Here is an 18,537-nt window from a genome sequence, read left to right on the forward strand (position 1 = left end):
AAGTGGGCACATTGGTTTGATGTTTTTTGTTTTTTCCCCTCCTTGCTCGTAGCAACGTCTTTATTGAATTCGTGTAGGACTTTTCAAACATATTTACAATATTTTCCTTTGTAGTCGAGTAAAAATTTAAGAAAAAAACAGTCCACGTGGTTCCTGGCTCGCTGGGGGATGACGGAGGAAGAGGAGGACGAAGGAAACGTCAAAGAAAAAAAACGGAGGCTTTTTTCCAACTTTCACACTGAATTCTGCACGTAAACTTAACTTTGTCTCACTTCGTAACAACAACGATCATTTCACAACAACATTGGTTGGATGTTTAAAAAAAAAAAATTAAACCTTTATTTATAAATTTCAACATTTGAGAAATAATAATCAAAGTAAGTACAAAAACAGTACAAAACAGCGCCAGGGGGTTGTAAATTCAAAGTAACTAAAATAGAATGCAATATATATACATATATATATATATATATATATATATATATATATATATATATATATATATATATATATATATATATATATATATATATATAATAAACAAAGTGCAAAGCCATATACTCACTCAATTTCAGTAAATAACTTAAATTTGGAAAGCAGCATAATCGTTTTCACAGCTTTTTGGTTGTTAGCGGTAGAGAGTGTTTTAATGTAGAGTTCGAAATATTTTTTAAAAAGGTATTGAGAAACTTACATTTATGAATATACAACTTAGTCAATAGTATAATGAGGTTGCAAAGGTAAAATTCCCTTTAAAAAATGTTTTCATACAGTGAACATTGGTTTTATTTTTTTAATAAACCTTTATTTATAAATTTCAACATTTACAAACAGCTGACAATAATAATCAAAAGTTAAATACAAAAACAGTACAAAGCAGCGCCAGGGGGTTGTAAATTCAAAGTAACCAAAATATAATACAATATATATATATATACATATATATATATATATATATATATATATATATATATATATATATATATATATATATATATATATATATATATATAAGAAAACAAAGTGCAAAGCCATATGCTCACTCAATTTCAGTAAATAACTTAAATTTGGAACACAGCATCATCGTTTTCACAGCTTTTTGGTTGTTAGAGGTAGAGAGTGTTTTAATGTAGAGTTCTAAATCTTTTTTAAAGGCACAAAAAACAGGGCGGGTATTGAGAAACTTACATTTATGAATATAAAACTTAGCCAATAGTATAATGAGGTTGCAAAGGTAAAATTCCTTTTTTTTTTTTTTTTTTCATACAGGGAACATTGGTTTGATGTATTTTCTAATTTAGATTTTTTTTTTTTTTTTATTTATTTTAAAAAAAAAATCAACATTTACAAACAGTTGAAAATAATAAATCAAAGTAAGTACAAAAACAGTACAAAACAGTACAAAAACAGTACAAACCAGCGCCAGGGGGTTGTAAATTCAAAGTAACTAAAATAGAATGCAAAAAAAAAAAATATATATATATATATATATAATGAAAAAAGTGCAAAGCCATAGCCTCACTCAATTTCAGTAAATAACTTAAATTTGGAACACAGCATCATCGTTTTCACAGCTTTTTGGTTGTTAGAGGTAGAGAGTGTTTTAATGTAGGGTTCTAAATCTTTTTTAAAAGGCACACAAAAACAAGTCGGGTATTGAGAAACTTACATTTATGAATATACAATTTAGCCAAAAGTATAATGAGGTTGCAAAGGTAAAATTCCTTTTCAAGTTTTTTTTCATACAGTGAACATTGGTTTTATTTTTTTATTTTTTTAATAAACCTTTATTTATAAATTTCAACATTTACAAACAGTTGAAAATAATAATCAAAGTTAAATACAAAAACAGTACAAAGCAGCGCCAGGTGGTTGTAAATTCAAAGTAACTAAAAAAGAATACTATATATATATATATATATATATATATATAGATATATATATATATATATACAATAGAACAAAGTGCAAAGCCATAGGCTCACTCAATTTCAGTAAATAACTTAAATTTGGAACACAGCATCATCGTTTTCATAGCTTTTTGGTTGTTGGAGGTAGAGAGTGTTTTAATGTAGAGTTCTAAATCTTTTTTAAAGGCACAAAAAACAGGTCGGGTATTGAGAAATTTACATTTATGAATATAAAACTTAGCCAATAGTATAATGAGGTTTCAAAGGTAAAATTCATTTTCAAATTGTTTTTCATACAGTGAACATTGGTTTGATGTTTTTTTTAATTGTTTTTATTTATTTATTTGTATCTTTATTTATAAACTGCAACATTGACAAACAATCGAGAAATAATAATAGTCAAAATAAGTACAAAAACAATGGTTTGATGTTTCACAATAGTTAAGGCCGGTGTGCCGTTCGTGGAAGTTTGTCTTTTCATGTGTTTCACATACGGTGGCAGGAAGCGCTGTGGCGCCGGCAGCGCTTGGTTTCAGCTTTTGCACAGACGACGAAGAAGAAGCAACCCGGAAGTTTGCATAAACAACGTGGGTTTGTGCTGCACATCACAGGACACTAACATGACTAAATACTGCTGTACCTACATTATTTACTCAGATGTGATATTTTGCAAATAGTTTTTTGTTCCGAAGTGTGTTCGCATAGTTCCAATGAGGGACGAAAAGCAGCAGCCTTCCTCTCTCTACTTGGAGGTGTGTTGCCAAGATGAAGAAGCTCGTCTCCCTCTGCACTCCTCCATCGTCTTCTTCCTGCTGTCCTACTGTGACTGCAACTCCTTCAAAGTCCACCTGGTTGCCAGCGAGCATGGCAACTTAGAGGCCCTTAAAGGTCAGATACCAGAGTGCGTGGACGTGCTGGACATGAAGTCAGAGGGTCTTCCACGGCTGGTAAGGGGCTGCCGTCTCCCTGCAGTGTTGGACGAGACCGGGGAACTGTGCAGGGCTGGGCTGGCTGTGGTCTTGAGGCACATCATCAACAAGACCATCGAGGCTGATCCCTCCAGGAATGACGTGCTGGCATTGCTGGGCTTCAAGAAGACTTGTCTCAAGGCTTGTGCTGAGGTAAGAAAGTCTAGTTTGTTGGCAAAGCACAAAGCGTCTAAGGCAGGGGTTAGGCAATACAAAATGTTGAAGGAGCCATATTGGACCAAAAATACAAAAGACAAATCTGTCTGGAGCCGCAAACAAATTAAAAGCCTTGTATAAGAGGTATAATGAAGACAACACATGATGTAAGTGTCTATATTAGTCATACTTGCCAACCTTCCCGATTTTCCCGGGGAGACTCCCGATTTTCAGTGGCCCTCCCGAAAATCTCCCGGGGCAACCATTCTCCCGAATTTCACCCGATTTCCACCCGGACAACAATATTGGGGGCAGTGCCTTAAAGGGGAACATTATCACAATTTCAGAAGGGTTAAAACCATTAAAAATCAGTTCCCAGTGGCTTATTTTATTTTTAAATTTTTTATTCAAAATTTCATCAAGCAATATCCCTAAAAAAAAGCTTCAAAGTGCCTGATTTTAACCATCGTTATATACACTCGTCCATTTTCCTGTGACGTCACATAGTGATGCCGATACAAACAAACATGGCAGATAGAACAGCAAAGTATAGCGACATTAGCTCGGATTCAGACTCAGATTTCAGCGGCTTAAGCGATTCAACAGATTACGCATGTATTGAAACGGATGGTTGTAGTGTGGAGGCAGGTAGCGAAAACGAAATTGAAGAAGAAATTTAAGCTATTGAGCCATATCGGTTTGAACCGTATGCAAGCGAAACCGACGAAAACGACACGACAGCCAGCAACACAGGAGAAAGCGAGGACGAATTTGGCGATCGCCTTCTAACCAACGATTGGTATGTGTTTGTTTGGCATTAAAGGAAACTAACAACTAGGTTTACAGCATATGAAATACATTTGGCAACAACATGCACTTTGAGAGTGCAGACAGCCCAGTTTTCATCAATTAATATATTCTGTAGACATACCCTCATCCGCTCTCTTTTCCTGGGGGTCTGGCGGCAGATTTCTTTGACTTTATCGTTGGAAATGCATCTGCTTTGAGTGTCGCAGGATATCCACACATTCTTGCCATCTCTGTTGTAGCATAGCTTTCGTCGGTAAAGTGTGCGGAACAAACGTCCAATTTCTTGCCACTTTCGCATCTTTGGGCCACTGGTGCAACTTGAATCCGTCCCTGTTCGTGTTGTTATACCCTCCGACAACACACAGACGAGGCATGATGTCTCCAAGGTACGAAAAACAGTCGAAAAAATGGAAAATAACAGAGCTGATTTGACTCAGTGTTTGTAATGTGTTTGAGAAAATGGCGGATTGCTTCCCGATGTGACGTCACAACGTGAGGTCATCGCTCCGAGAGGGAATAATAGAAAGGCGTTTAATTCGCCAACATTCACCCATTTAAAGTTCGGAAATCGGTTAAAAAAATATATGGTCTTTTTTCTGCAACATCAAGGTATATATTGACGCTTACATAGGTCTGGTGATAATGTTCCCTTTTAAAGGCTCTGCCTTTAGCGTCCTCTCTCACCTGAAAAGGAGACTATTATATATGTCTCCGTTATCCATAGGTTTATCTATAACCCATAAGGTAGGCAGGCACGGAGCGATTTCTCAGCGTGTGTTTATTCCAGCCGGCACGTTAATACACTGACACACAACATCCGGATTCCCATCATGCATTGCTTCAAAACTACGGCAAGTAGTAATGTCCAAAAACATAACAGAAACGAAGCAGAAGAACAAAGAAGAGACATGGCGACGACGAGTAAGAAGAAGAAGTACGCTTGCAAGTTACAAAATGATTGGAAAAAATAATTTCAGTTCATCCAGGACAGCTCGAAGGGGAAGGTTGTATGCTGCCTGCACATTTTGTAGATCAGACTTCTCCATTGAACACGGTGGCCGAACGGATATACTCATTCATGAACAGATTATTTCTCCCGAATTCGGAGGTCTCAAGGTTGACAAGTATGATATTAGTTATATTAGCCTACTATCAAAATGACTTTAAAAGTCTTATATAAGTGTTATGAAGGCAACAAATGATGTAAGTGTCTATATTAGTTGTATTAGCCTACTATCAAAATGACTTTAAAAGTCTTAAGTGTTATAATGAAGACAACACGTTATGTAAGTGTCTATATTAGTTATATTAGCCTACTATCAAAATTAATTTAAAAGTCTTTTATAAGTGTTATAATGAAGGCAACACATGATCTAAGTGTCTATATTGGTTGTATTAAGTTAACTTAACTTAATTTTGATAGTAGGCTAATACAACCAATATAGACACTTACATCATGTGTTGTAGACTACTATCAAAACGACTTTAAAAATCTTATATAAGTGTTATAATGAAGACAACACAAGATGTAAGTGTCTATATTAGTTGTATTAGCCTACTATCAAAATGACTTTAAAAGTCTTATATAAGTGTTATAATGAAGACAACACATGATGTGTCTATATTAGTCATATTAGCCTACTATCAAAATTACTTTAAAAGTCTTATGTAAGTGTTATAATAAAGGCAACACATGATATAAGTGTCTATATAAGTCATATTAGCCTACTATCAAAATGACTTTAAAAGTCTTATATAAGTGTTATAATGAAGACAACACATGATGTAAGTGTCTATATTAGTTGAATTAGCCTACTATCAAAATGACTTTAAAAGTCTTATATAAGTGTTATAATGAAGGCAAAAAATAGAGCACATCCAAAAACTATAATTAAAAAAATTATTTTATTCAAAACTGTTTTATTGTGGAATAACTTCTGAAGCTCCTACTCTATTTTTTAAACTTTTATATGCATCTGTATATATTTTGACATACAGTATTCCGAATACTTTTCTTTAATACCTTTTTCTCTGTGATAATGATTTAAACTTATGTTCTTTAATAATTCCATATCTACGTCTGGGATGTCGTACATCTTCTGCGGTATGAGGAATTATCAATTTGATCTTTTTTATAGACCTACTATTATCCACGCAAAACTCTTAATCTCTTTTCTTTTCTTTTTCTTCGCAATTTAGAAGTACCGTATTTTCTGGACCATAGAGCGCACTGGATTGTAAGGCGCACTGCAGACGAATAGTCTATTTTTTATATTTTTTTCATATATAAGGCGCACCGGATTATAGGGCGCATTAAAAGAGTCATATTATAATTTGTTTCTAAATTGAAAACACTTCCTTGTGGTCTACATAACATGTAATGGTGATTCTTTGGTCAATTTGTTGCATAGATTATGTTTTACAGATCATCTTCAAGCCGCTTTCCTACAGTCGCTTCCGGGTGCGCCGTTTTGTGGGCGGTCTCATTTACATGGCTCACCTTTGGCAGCGTCTTCTCCCCGTCATCTTTGTTGTAGCGGTGTAGCGTGCAAGGACGGGTGTGGAAGAAGTGTCAAAAGATGGAGCTAACTGTTTTAATGACATTCAGACTTTACTTCAATCAATAACGGAGCAGCATCTCCCCATCCCGAAACAACAACACCGTTAATACAATACAATAATGTATTGTATTATATTTTCACCAGTGTCCCGTGAAAAAACGTCCGACCGGAACTCTCTAATAACTAAAGTTCCTTGGGTGAATAATGTAAATTCACTACACTGGTACGTTTTAGCGCTTTGATGGCGAGTTTACTGACCGATATAAGTAAGGACTTTACACTACTTTATATTAGAAATGGCAACAGTGGAGGATGAATGTCTCATAATAAGAAGATAGAGGAAAAAAAAGAAGCTTATCGACTACGGCGTCTGCACGGATTACAAAGACAGACGCACACAATTTTTTAGGATTTATGCAGATCCCAAATACAGGTACCAGAAGGTAAGAAAAGTTGCTTTTGCAAAATATTGCGAAACAAAACGCCAGATAATATCTATCCATCCATTTTCTACCGCTTATTCCCTTTGGGGTCGCGGGGGTGCTGGAGCCTATCTCAGCTACAATCGGGCGGAAAGCGGGGTACATCCTGGACAAGTCGCCACCTCATCGCAGGGCCAACACAGATAGACAGACAACATTCACACTCACATTCACACACTAGGGCCAATTTAGTGTTGCCAATCAACCTATCCCCAGGTGCATGTCTTTGGAAGTGGGAGGAAGCCGGAATACCCGGAGGGAACCCACGCAGTCACGGGGAGAACATGCAAACTCCACACTGAAAGATCCCGAGCCCGGCATTGAACCCAAGACTACTCAGGACCTTCGTATTGTGAGGCAGACGCACTAACCCCTCTTCCACCGTGCTGCCTGCCAGATAATATGTCTTACCTTATACACACACCATAATAATACTAGTATGTTGAAGCACATCAAGCGGTGCGGCTTCATAGCTTACCAAAGTCGTACTAAAACATCTTGATAGATTCTTGAGCACCATGTGTAATGTTCTATATTTTCAATGGAACATATAAAATGTTGGTGTTGTTTACTTGAGTCATATTGCCATCATAGTGCAGTCTTCATGTATCTCTTATGTTTGACTGCCATCTACTGGTCACACTTATCATTATACCATGTACCAAATAAAATTACTTCGAGGTCGGTAAGCAAAACCAGAATTATTCTGTACATTAGACGCATCGGGCTATAAGGCGCACTGTCAAATTTTGAGAACAATTTTTTTTAAGTGCGCCTTATAGTCCGGAAACTACGGTACTTGATGATATCCTGCTACTATCCCCTTCCATCTCGAGCCAGTCACAAATCAGGTTGTGCCTTTCTGCCTTGAGATTCAAGTTGATATACTCGCGGATCGTGACAGGCGCGGCTATGCTTGCAAAGAAGGAATGGCCAAAACTCAGCCTAGGCCCGCCTTGCAGTGGTTCTTATTGGTTTATATTGCGTGGTGCCTTGTGTGGTTGGTTAGATTCCGGCTCAAGGGACTGATGAGATTGGTCAGTTCGGTTAGTCTGGTAAGCCATTTAGGACCAAAGTTTATTTTAATGAAAAAAATATAAATAGAGTAGTGGATGGGGAAATATAAGCAAGAAAAATGTTGCGTGTGGCCTGAGAAAGAGTTGAATTGTGTGACTGTTACTGCCCCATGGACCCCTAAACAATACTTTAAGACCAAGAGGAAATATACAGTACAAGTAATCAGTATTTTTTATTATTATTATTTTTTTTTGTGTCCTGTCCAGCTTCTCAGGCAAATCATATAGTTGATGTAGATGTAGATACAAAAGAGAAGTGTAGGATACTTCTCTTGTTGCCTTATTTGTATTTGACTTTATTAAATGTATTTATATTATCATTTAGTGCAGCCGGGCCGGAGCAGGAGGGGATAGAAAGTTATTTTTGGCACTGGTGGGTTTTACCCAGATGATAAATAGAACATTAAAATGCAAAAAAAAAAAAAGAGAAGCAAGAAAGAAAAAAAACGCACCAGTTTATTGAAAATTGTATTTAAACTCATACAGGCTGCTCATCAGCTGATCACACTAGTTTAAGATAGCTCCTTAAAAAGGCCACAATGAAATAATAGTGTGAGGCATTCACACCGTCATGTAGGGAATCATAATCTGATTCATTAGATTTTGCCCATAGTCGACCATCGGTCCAATCTATGATTTATTTTTTTAAAGAGAAATAAACAGATGATGATATGTAAAATAAGATGGAATAAGATAATTTATCCCACCACTGGGAAATTTATAGAATTACAGCAGCAAAGGGCTTAGATTGCATACAAAATAACTAAGTACACAAATTAAACAAAAAACAAAGCTGAAAAAAAATATACATACAATAAAACAAATATCGTGTGAAATTATTTTCAGCAAAAAAAAAAAAAAAAAAGCTGAGAGCTGCAGTTTTGGTAAAGATAAACGTTTTGTAGTCGGCATTTTCAATAACAATGGCACATATTTCTTTATGAAAATTTTTATTATTGTGTATGTGTTTAAATGTGTAATATTTATTTATGTATTTAAAATGTGTTTACTTACTTATTGTACATTAGTTTATTACACATTTTTTCATTCACTGTTCTGTTACAAACAGAATACAAAGAAATGGGATAAAACTGCTATGGCAGTGGTTCTTAACCTGGGTTCGATCGAACCCTAGGGGTTCGGTGAGTCGGCCTCAGGGGTTCGGCGGAGGTCAAGACACACCCGACTCATCGTGTAAATAAAAATTTCTCCCTAACGGCGTATTATGGATACCCCTAAACAATGTTCCCTATAATTTTCCATCTGATTTGCAGGTGTGTAATTTGTTGTGGTTCATTTTGTGCACCAGTAAAAAAAAAAAAACATATAACTTTGTCTTGAATTAAAAAAAAAAAAAAAACTTTTATTTTTCACTAAAGAAGGGTTCGGTGAATGCACATATGAAACTGATGGGGTTCGGTACCTCCAACAAGGTTAAGAACCACTGTGCTATGGTATGAAAAGGGCTAGGGTTAAATAAGCTCTGCTTCTTCCTACTGCTTTTCGGACATGCTGTAATGAAACAACTAGAACTGTGTGATGCATTACTTTGTAATTGTATTGTATGCATGTTCGAAATAAACTGAAACTACCGGTAACTAACTAACAGACAAGCACACAGTACACAAAGTAATTATAATATTGCACATGATGAACATAATATGACATTAAGTAAACATTATTTTTATTGCACAAGGTCAGGATTAATTGTCCAGTTGTGTTTCTGCGACCTACTGGGAGCAGGCTTTGTTGAACAGTCTGACTGCTGCAGGAAGGAAGGGCTTGTAGTATTTCTACTTCTGACAGCGGGGTTGTATATTGACTGGCCACTAGGTGTCAGTATGGATGTGCTCTATTTTAAGTTAATTGTAGAAAATGGATGGATGAATATATTTATAAAATGAATTCAAGTATTTCATTAAGTGGACAAAACAATGATCTAATTTGCAACTTTTTCGCAACTCAAAAAAAGGCTCAACCACAGTTTGTTAGGTTCTTGGCTCCGGCGTGGCGGGAAGAGGACCTCAAACTTCACTAGATAAAGGAAGTAAAAGTTGTAACAAAGTTCTTATATATGAACCAGTGGAAGGATCATTTTATTTGCAAATGCAGCGCTACACCTGTGGGCTGCGCCATGTCCAATTTCCGATGATGGCACGCAAGCTTCGTGTCTGACAGCAGCGCATCACGATAAAGCTTCGATCATGTCCCCCATGTAGTTTCAATATCAGATGGTTCGACTGCTGGGTTGATAGTCGAATCAGATTTCTCCGAATCGAGTCATCAAATCTTTAACAATTTGAAGACAGCCTTACTGTCATGACCTCCTGACGGAGAAGGCGAACATGCTTTCTGTTTTTGGATGTGGCAGTATTTGTGACGATCTGTCACTTCCCTTCTGGTGTTTGTTCCCTGTCGGCGCTCTTATTATTGCTGCAGTCGGTGAAAAGGTGCCGGACGACTCTGGGTCAGTCTGTGATCTCAGTGAAGGCCTCACATCTGTGGAACTCTTTGCCACTGGAGTTAAAGTCACAGTCGGACATTAAAAAGTGGCTTAAGTAAAATCAGAAGTGTGAGCACTAGAACTGGGTGTAGTATGGACAAATGGGGCCAATTATTTTCAATGTGTTTTTATTTTTGTACTTGTCTCAATCTTTTTGTATGTGTTTTACACTTTTCTCATCTTTTTTTAAAAGCCTAACCAGGGACAAGGGTTGCAAAGTCTTATGTACTTTGACATCGGTTACGGGTAGCAATGTTTTATTGTACTGTCCCTGTAGAATAAGTACATAAATGAATGAATTAATTAAGTAGATTGCGAGTTATTGTATTTTATTTATTGTATTATATTTTCACCAGTTTCCCCAGATGATTTCTCATATTTTGAAATGCCAGTGTTGATGCTCTTCTGACCCGCAGTAATAGACACAGGTAATAAAAGTGTTTGTGAAATCCCCTGGTGTTGTTCGGTGCTATATTACCGCATCATTAGCACCGCATAAAACATTATGTCGCTACTGGTCCGGCGTTTCCTCAAAAATTATGTTTTTAAAAAATAATTTAAAGCCTTACTGACGTGGCCTGTTTGATTAAAGTTAAAGTACCACTGATAGTCTCACACACACACTAGGTGTGGTGAAATTATTCTCTGCATTTGACCCATCCCCTTGTTCCACGCCATGGGAGGTGAGGGGAGCAGTGAGCAGCAGCGGTGGCCGCGCTCGGGAATCATTTTGGTGATTTAACCCCCAATTCCAACAAATGATGCTGAGTGCCAAGCAGGGAGGTAATGGGTCTAATGTTTATAGTCTTTGGTTAGCTCTGCCGGGGTTTGAACTCACAACCTACCGATCTCAGGGCGGACACTCTAACCACAAGGCCACTGAGTAGGCTTATTACTAATAATCAGTATCGGCCCTTAAAAACCATATCGGTCAATCTGTAATTTTAACACTGGTCAATGTATTTGGCCCATGTAGCGTCCATGTCTCTCATTTTTCAAGCAGTCTAAGTCCACAAGGATTGCATTCACATTTGACACAATGAACCATACTAGCAGAGTAAAAGCCTTAGTTATTTTTTTAATCTAATACATTAGCTTACAGCTGCCCATGTTTTAAGTATTGTGTGTGTATGACGTTTTAGGTGAGCAAGTGGACCAGGCTGTGTGAAATTGGGATCCCGTCAGCTGTCGAAGACCACCTCCGTAACCCTTCTATCCAAACCCAGCCACCCCCCGTCTCCATCCTCACTCTGGAGCGAAGGCTGGCCGAACCCGTCAAGGTCCACAACGATGACAAAATACGCCGGCAAAAGCTCCAGGAGCAGAGACAAAACGAAAAGAATGACATCAACCAAGCTGACGGGGGACGCGCGGATTGTGACCCCCAGTCCAGCACGCCGCCTAATGGACTTGAGCTCAGGGCAGCTCTGGCTAAGCTGTCTGTCGCTGCAGGTCCTTCTGTGGCCACCAGAGAGTGCTCTGAGATCAGGAAAGTGAAGACCAACGACCTGCCTGAGCTGGAGCATCTCTTTGCTGAGGGGCTGTACTTCACACTGACCGATGTGGTCCTGTTGCCATGCATACATCAATACCTGGTGAGTGTCTGTTAATCATTATGCTGCGTCTGTGCCAATACATAACATCTAGCCTCTTTATTCTTAATGTATCACCTCAAGTACGACGCAAACGTGCTAAATTAGAAAGACGTGAATTATTTTTTTGCTGCAACAGTTCAAGATTGTTAAATTGGACTAAAATAGATAACCGTTTATGAAAGAATAAACATTGGCCAGGCTTAACCAGAGACAAACAAATAATGCCAATCATGCATTTTACTTATTTGTCATACAAATGTAAAAAGAAGTTAACCTTTGTAAAATATAAACAACAAAACAGTATGTTAATTTTGATCAGGGCTGCAATGATTAATCAATTAATTTGATTAGAAAACAATGTTAGATAAAAATCATGTTGCTTCGATTAATAGTTGAATGCAGGGCTCCGCAATGGGTTAGAAAAATTTGGCCGGGGGCCAGGCTGTATATATACATACATACACATACATATATATTCCTCGCGCACTAATTAACTGAAAGAGCGTGCACTTGCTGCGGCTCGAGCGTGATGATGTCACGTTATTGATGTGAAAATGCATTTTTAGACAATATGATTTGCCTGAGTGGCTAGGAGAAATGGATTTGAAAGGACAGATTAAAACAAAAAAACAAAACATGGGACTTCCCGCGGGCCAGACTTTGGATGCTGGCGTGCCGTAGTTTGGGGACCCCTGGTTTAATGAGTGTAACTATGGCTGTAGCTGTTTAGTAATCAAGTAATTTATAAGTTAGTTTGTTCGATCCATCGAGTAATCGGATAAGATGCACATTATAGCCTCAATGCATAGTTTCCTGTTTTTATATAATAAATGAACATTATCAATATTTAAATAGCATTTTAACATAAATATTTAAAAATAAATAAATAACTCAGCTGTTCGTCTCCACACAGATCACAGCATCCATGCACCACCGCTCTCATGTGCGCTCCATTGCATAGGCCGTGCATAAACTATCCAAGCAATTTGAAAGTTCTGGGCACTCTATAATTTTAATTTAACGATTAATCGAAGCAACAGAATGTGAATTGAAGCTTTTTTTCCTCATCAAATGAGTTGATTTGATGGATTATTCATTGCGGCCTTAAGTGTAAATAATTAAAACGGATAAAATCCACAGTGCCTTGAACTTTGAATATGCTGACATTTGTTTCTGTACAGCCGCTGCAATAGAGCACAGATGAGAGTGGTGATATGTCAGTGCCGTGATCTGTGTTTTAATTAATGCACTAGGGCTGTCAAATTTAACGAGTTAGAGCATGTGATTAATCACAAAAAAATATCGCATCAACATGTATCAACACTGCTTAATCACCCAATTTATTTTGCTCCTTTAATGGTTACCTAAACGGCAGCCATGCATACAATATACAGTCGTGGTCAAAAGTTTGCATACACCTGTAAAGAACATAATGTTATGGCTGTCTTGAGTTTCCAATCATTTCTCCAACTCTCATTTTTTTGTGATAGAGTGATTGGAGCACATACTTGTTGGTCACAAAAAACATTCATGAAGTTTGGTTCTTTTATGAATTTATTATGGGTCTTCTGAAAATGTGACCAAACCTGCTGGGTCAAAAGTATACATACAGCAATGTTAATATTTGGTTACATGTACCTTGGCAAGTTTCATTGCAATAAGGCGCTTTTGGTAGTCATCCACAAGCTTCTGGTTGAATTTTGACCACTCCTCTTGACAAAATTGGTGCAGTTCAGCTAAATTTGTTGGTTTTCTGATATGTACTTGTTTCTTCAACATTGTCCACACGTTTAAGTCAGGACTTTGGGAAGGCCATTCTAAAACCTTAATTTTAGCCTGATTTAGCCATTCCTTTACCACTTCTGACATGTGTTTGGGGTCATTGTCCTGTTTGAACACCCAACTGCACCCAAGACCCTCAACGATGGACACTTTTGACCTTCCTTTTTTTCATTACACCTGGTGTCGAACTTTGAGATCGGCCCTAGTCCACAAAAACATTTCAACATGGGGACAGCGTGGCGAATTTGGTAGAGTGGCCGTGCCAGCAATCGGAGGGTTGCTGGTTACTGGGGTTCAATCCCCACCTTCTACCATCCTAGTCACGTCCGTTGTTTCCTTGGGCAAGACACTTCACCCCTTGCTCCTGATGGCTGCTGGTTAGCGCCTTGCATGGCAGCTCCCGCCATCAGTGTGTGAATGTGTGTGTCAATGTGGAAATACTGTCAAAAGCGCTTTGAGTACCTTGAAGGTAGAAAAGCGCTATACAAGTATAACCCATTTATTTATTTATTATAACATCTCACCCAAGTTAATTGGGCATACATGCACGCACCTGCCCCTCCCCCAATCAACGCCTTCACCATTGCTTAATTCCTCTTCGAGGTTGTGGACGGCTGAGTAGCGCTTTATAGCGGCAGCCGGCCTCCAGCCCCCCCCCCCCCCCCCCCCCCCCCCCCCCTGTTGCGAGTTGTTGTGATTACATGTATCATGTTTATGTGTGCTATGCTATGTGAGGTTTTTTTCTTGGACTCAGTCTCGACCCCTCCCGAGGGTCCAGCCTTAGACTGATACTTTTTTTACTCTTCCCCCTTTCCAAATGTCAGCTTTTTCCCACCTTTTTTAAGGAGCGCCGTAATTGGCTGATCCGTTGGCGGTCCCGTCTTGTCCCCCTTGTAACGTATGTCTGCTCTTAGTGGGACTGTGCCGAAAATGTAATTTTAAATTACATTAAAGAATGGACAATAATAAAGCATCTTGAATCTTGAAGACCCAACCTCCGGGCTGATGAAGTGTCTGTAAACTTTTGAGCACGACTGTATATGCATGGTATGCATTGCATGGTCAATGTATACGCCAGTGCAATGATGAGTGAGGAGACTCGGACTGGTGTGCTCTGTGACAAATACCGCTTCAAAATACACATTTAAGATAATACTGTTGACAAGTTTTTAGCAAATAAATTATGACATTCTGACATAAAAATTGCATTTGTGTCAAAATATCGGGGTATTTTTTAAAGTTAATTTAAATTGCAAGTAATTTACTGTAATTCATCATAATAACAATTAAAAAGTGTGATTAATATGATTAAAAATTAAATTATTTGACAGCACTATAATGCACACCTAAATGCAGTTTCAATGTTGGAAAAAAGAAGGTTAAGGCAAGCACAGAAAGTGTTGTATTTATCAAATACATTCTTTAAAGCACACAATGAGACTGCAACGTGAGATTTCTCAGACTATTCGTTTATTAACAAGTGATGTAATGCGATGCTTTAGTGTCACTGCTAATCGTTAAAAAAAATACCACAAAAGAACACAGAAAGAGAAAAACGGCTATACAAACATTTTGATGCCCGTTGAACTTTTAGCACATTATGCTGAGGTCATGATTCCTGAAGCTTTATGCGACCCCAGAGATGTACTTTCACAAAAATGTGGTGTTCATTCTGAATTGTACGACCTCAAGCGCTTCTCAATCATATTCAATAGTATACTGTATGTTTTTCGTCTGGGTCGTCAGCATTAACCTCCATTTCACCCTCCAGCCGTCACCAGCTATTCCTCCACGTTGGGAATGAGCCAAAGTTCCCACAACGAGGCTCTTAGAAGTCAGCTGTGCTCCAGTGGTTTCCAGTTTCACACTCGGCCTAGCGTGTCTCCTCTGGACGGCCGCTGTCGCGCGGCGACACAACTGTTTCTTTCCATGGCGGCTCACTTGTCATATCACTAAGCGCTAACATTATCAATGCTGCTCTGATCATGTCTTTTTTTTAGTCACTCCTGCCTCCTTGCCCACCTGCGGGTCATGTTTTGATGAACTCTGCTCATGAGTCCTTTTTTTTTTGCTTCTTTCTTTGATAGTCTTCCCTCCCGGCTCCTGCTGCCAGCACTCTGCACCACATCCCCCACCTGCTGCGCTGGTACAGCCGCGTTCAGGAGGTACCCGGGCTACTGCGGGCTGCAAAAGCCTGCGGGATAACGCTGGTCAGCCCTGAGGCTCTGGCATCTTGCACAGCGGGGCCGCCACAGCTAGTCGAGGGCAACCCACCAAGTCAACTAGAGCATGAAGAGGAGACGACCACACAGCTCCCTTTTGTTGGCGGTCCCCGGCCCACCATGACCAAACTCAAAGTAAAACACTTTCACATTTACACAATAGTATTAAATAAGCGACTTTTAAATTCAGTCTTTGTTTAAGAAATCATTTGATGACTAACTATATGCAATTGAGCTTAAAATAGTGTACTTTTAAGTTGCAACCAGCAGGGGTGCTGTTGTCCCAAGTGTCTACAGAAGAACAGTACATTCTTATCTATATGACACTGGAATGAAACTTTAAAGGGGAACATTATCACCAGACCTATGTAAGCGTCAATATATACCTTGATATGCAGAAAAAAGACCATATATTTTTTTAACCGATTTCCGAACTCTAAATGGGTGAATTTTGGCGAATTAAACGCCTTTCTATTATTCGCTCGTTGTGACGTCACATCGGGAAGCAATCCGCCATTTTCTCCAACACATTACAAACACCGAGTCAAATCAGCTCTGTTATTTTCCGTTTTTTCGACTGTTTTCCGTACCTTGAAGACATCATGCCTCGTCGGTGTGTTGTCGGAGGGTGTAACAACACGAACAGGGACGGATTCAAGTTGCACCAGTGGCCCAAAGATGTGAAAGTGGCAAGAAATTGGACGTTTGTTCCGCACACTTTACCGACGAAAGAATTAAACCTGCACCCACATAGTTTTTGCACAAATGTTATGTTATGTTGACTGCACATATAAGCTGCAGGTGTAACAATTGAAACATCCATCCATCCATTTTTTTACCGCTTGTCCCTTATGGGGTCGCGCGGGGTGCTGGAGCCTATCCCAGCTGTACATGGGCAGAAGGCGGGTTCCACCAAGTCGCCACGGGGTCTCTGTTGTCCTATTGACATAATGCGCCACACATTTTCAATGGGAGACAGGTCTGGACTACAGGCAGGCCAGTCTAGTACCCACACTCTTTTACTACGAAGCCACACTGTTGTAACACGTGCAGAATGTGGCTTGGCATTGTCTTGCTGAAATAAGCAGGGGCGTCCATGAAAAAGACATTGCTTTGATGGCAACATATGTTGCCCCAACACCTGTATGTACCTTTCAGCATTAATGGTGCCTTCACAGATGTGTAAGTTACCCATGCCTTGGGCACTATATACACCCCCATACTATCACAGATGCTGGCTTTTGAACTTTGCGCCTAGAACAGTCTGGATGGTTCTTTTCCTCTTTGGTCCGGAGGACACGACGTCCACAGTTTTCAACAACAATTTGAAATGTTGACTTGTCAGACCACAGAACACTTTTCCACTTTGCATCAGTCCATCTTAGATGAGCTCGGGCAGCAAAGCCGGCGGCGTTTTTGGGTGTTGTTGTGCAGTGCAGTGATTTCTCCAGATTCTCTGAACCTTTTGCTGATATTACAGACCGTACGTGGTGAAATCTCTAAATCCCTTGCAATAGCTTGTTGAGAAATGTTGTTCTTAAATTGTTGGACAATTTGGTCACGCATTTATTCACAAAGTGGTGACCCTCGCCCCATCCTTGTTTGTTAATGACTGAGCATTTCATGGAAGCTGCTTTTATACCCAATCATGGCACCCACCTGCTCCCAATCAGTTTGTTCAACTGGGGGATGTTCCAAATAAGTGTTTGATGAGCATTCCTTAACTTTCTCAGTCTTTTTTGCCACTTGTGCCAGCTTTTTTGAAACATGTTTCAGGCATCAAATTCCAAATGATCTAATATTTGCAAAAAATAACAAAGTTTACCAGTTCGAACGTTAAGTATCTTGTCTTTGCAGTCTATTCAATTGAATATAGGTTGAAAAGGATTTGAAAATCATTCTATTCTGTTTTTAATTACGATTTATACACCGTGCCAACTTCACTGGTTTTGGGTTTTGTACAATGGGTTCAGCCATTGTTATCGATGTCCCCTTTCCTAATCAGAGGGTGAAAATGTTTAAGTTGTCCAAATGACTACAGTAGCCGTCCACTTCATGATTCATGGAGGATAGCTGACGGGAGGGCGATTTTGATGAGTTAAAACCTTGAGTTCAGGGATTGGAAACTTGCATCTCTTCAGCTTCCTTGTTGTGATTTCCCTTGGATATTATTTTTTGAAAATAAAAAAATAATATTATTTTTATTTGGAGCCGTTAATGTGTCCCGATTCCTGACTGAAGGACAAAAAGAAGGGGGTAACCGGTGTGCATGCAGTAGCCATGAATTCATCCCAAAAAATAAAAATCTCAGAAGAAAACGGAGGGTTTAATTCTGAAGGGACAATTTATTTGCCTGTAAAATGTAAAAACCTTTCAAAGTTTTTTAAGCTGTGTTTTGAGTCTTCGGACTGTTTTTCTTTAGTGTAAGAGGTGGCAAAGTAGCCGACCCCTGATGTACTGTAGATCTTCACC

The 18,537-nt window shown here is 38.8% G+C and overlaps 1 protein-coding gene across 3 annotated transcripts in view; it reads left to right on the forward strand.

Annotated features, from left to right (window-relative positions):
- Window positions 1-69: 69 nt before the first annotated feature.
- gstcd (glutathione S-transferase, C-terminal domain containing) overlaps window positions 70-18,537 on the forward strand; it is a 131,525-nt gene continuing 113,057 nt past the window's right edge. For 2 of the 3 annotated variants that reach the window (XM_061983883.2, XM_061983884.1), the window contains exons 1-5: window positions 70-251; window positions 2,413-2,497; window positions 2,603-3,031; window positions 11,609-12,061; window positions 15,931-16,200. In XM_061983883.2, coding sequence (XP_061839867.1) covers window positions 169-251; window positions 2,413-2,497; window positions 2,603-3,031; window positions 11,609-12,061; window positions 15,931-16,200 — 1,320 coding nt within the window. In that variant the 5' untranslated portion in view covers window positions 70-168. The remainder of the gene's footprint in view (window positions 252-2,412; window positions 2,498-2,602; window positions 3,032-11,608; window positions 12,062-15,930; window positions 16,201-18,537) is intronic. The other variant, XM_061983881.2, reaches the window with a different exon arrangement.

The sequence above is a fragment of the Nerophis lumbriciformis genome, linkage group LG25 (assembly GCF_033978685.3).
Source record: "Nerophis lumbriciformis linkage group LG25, RoL_Nlum_v2.1, whole genome shotgun sequence".
Lineage (NCBI taxonomy): Eukaryota > Metazoa > Chordata > Actinopteri > Syngnathiformes > Syngnathidae > Nerophis > Nerophis lumbriciformis.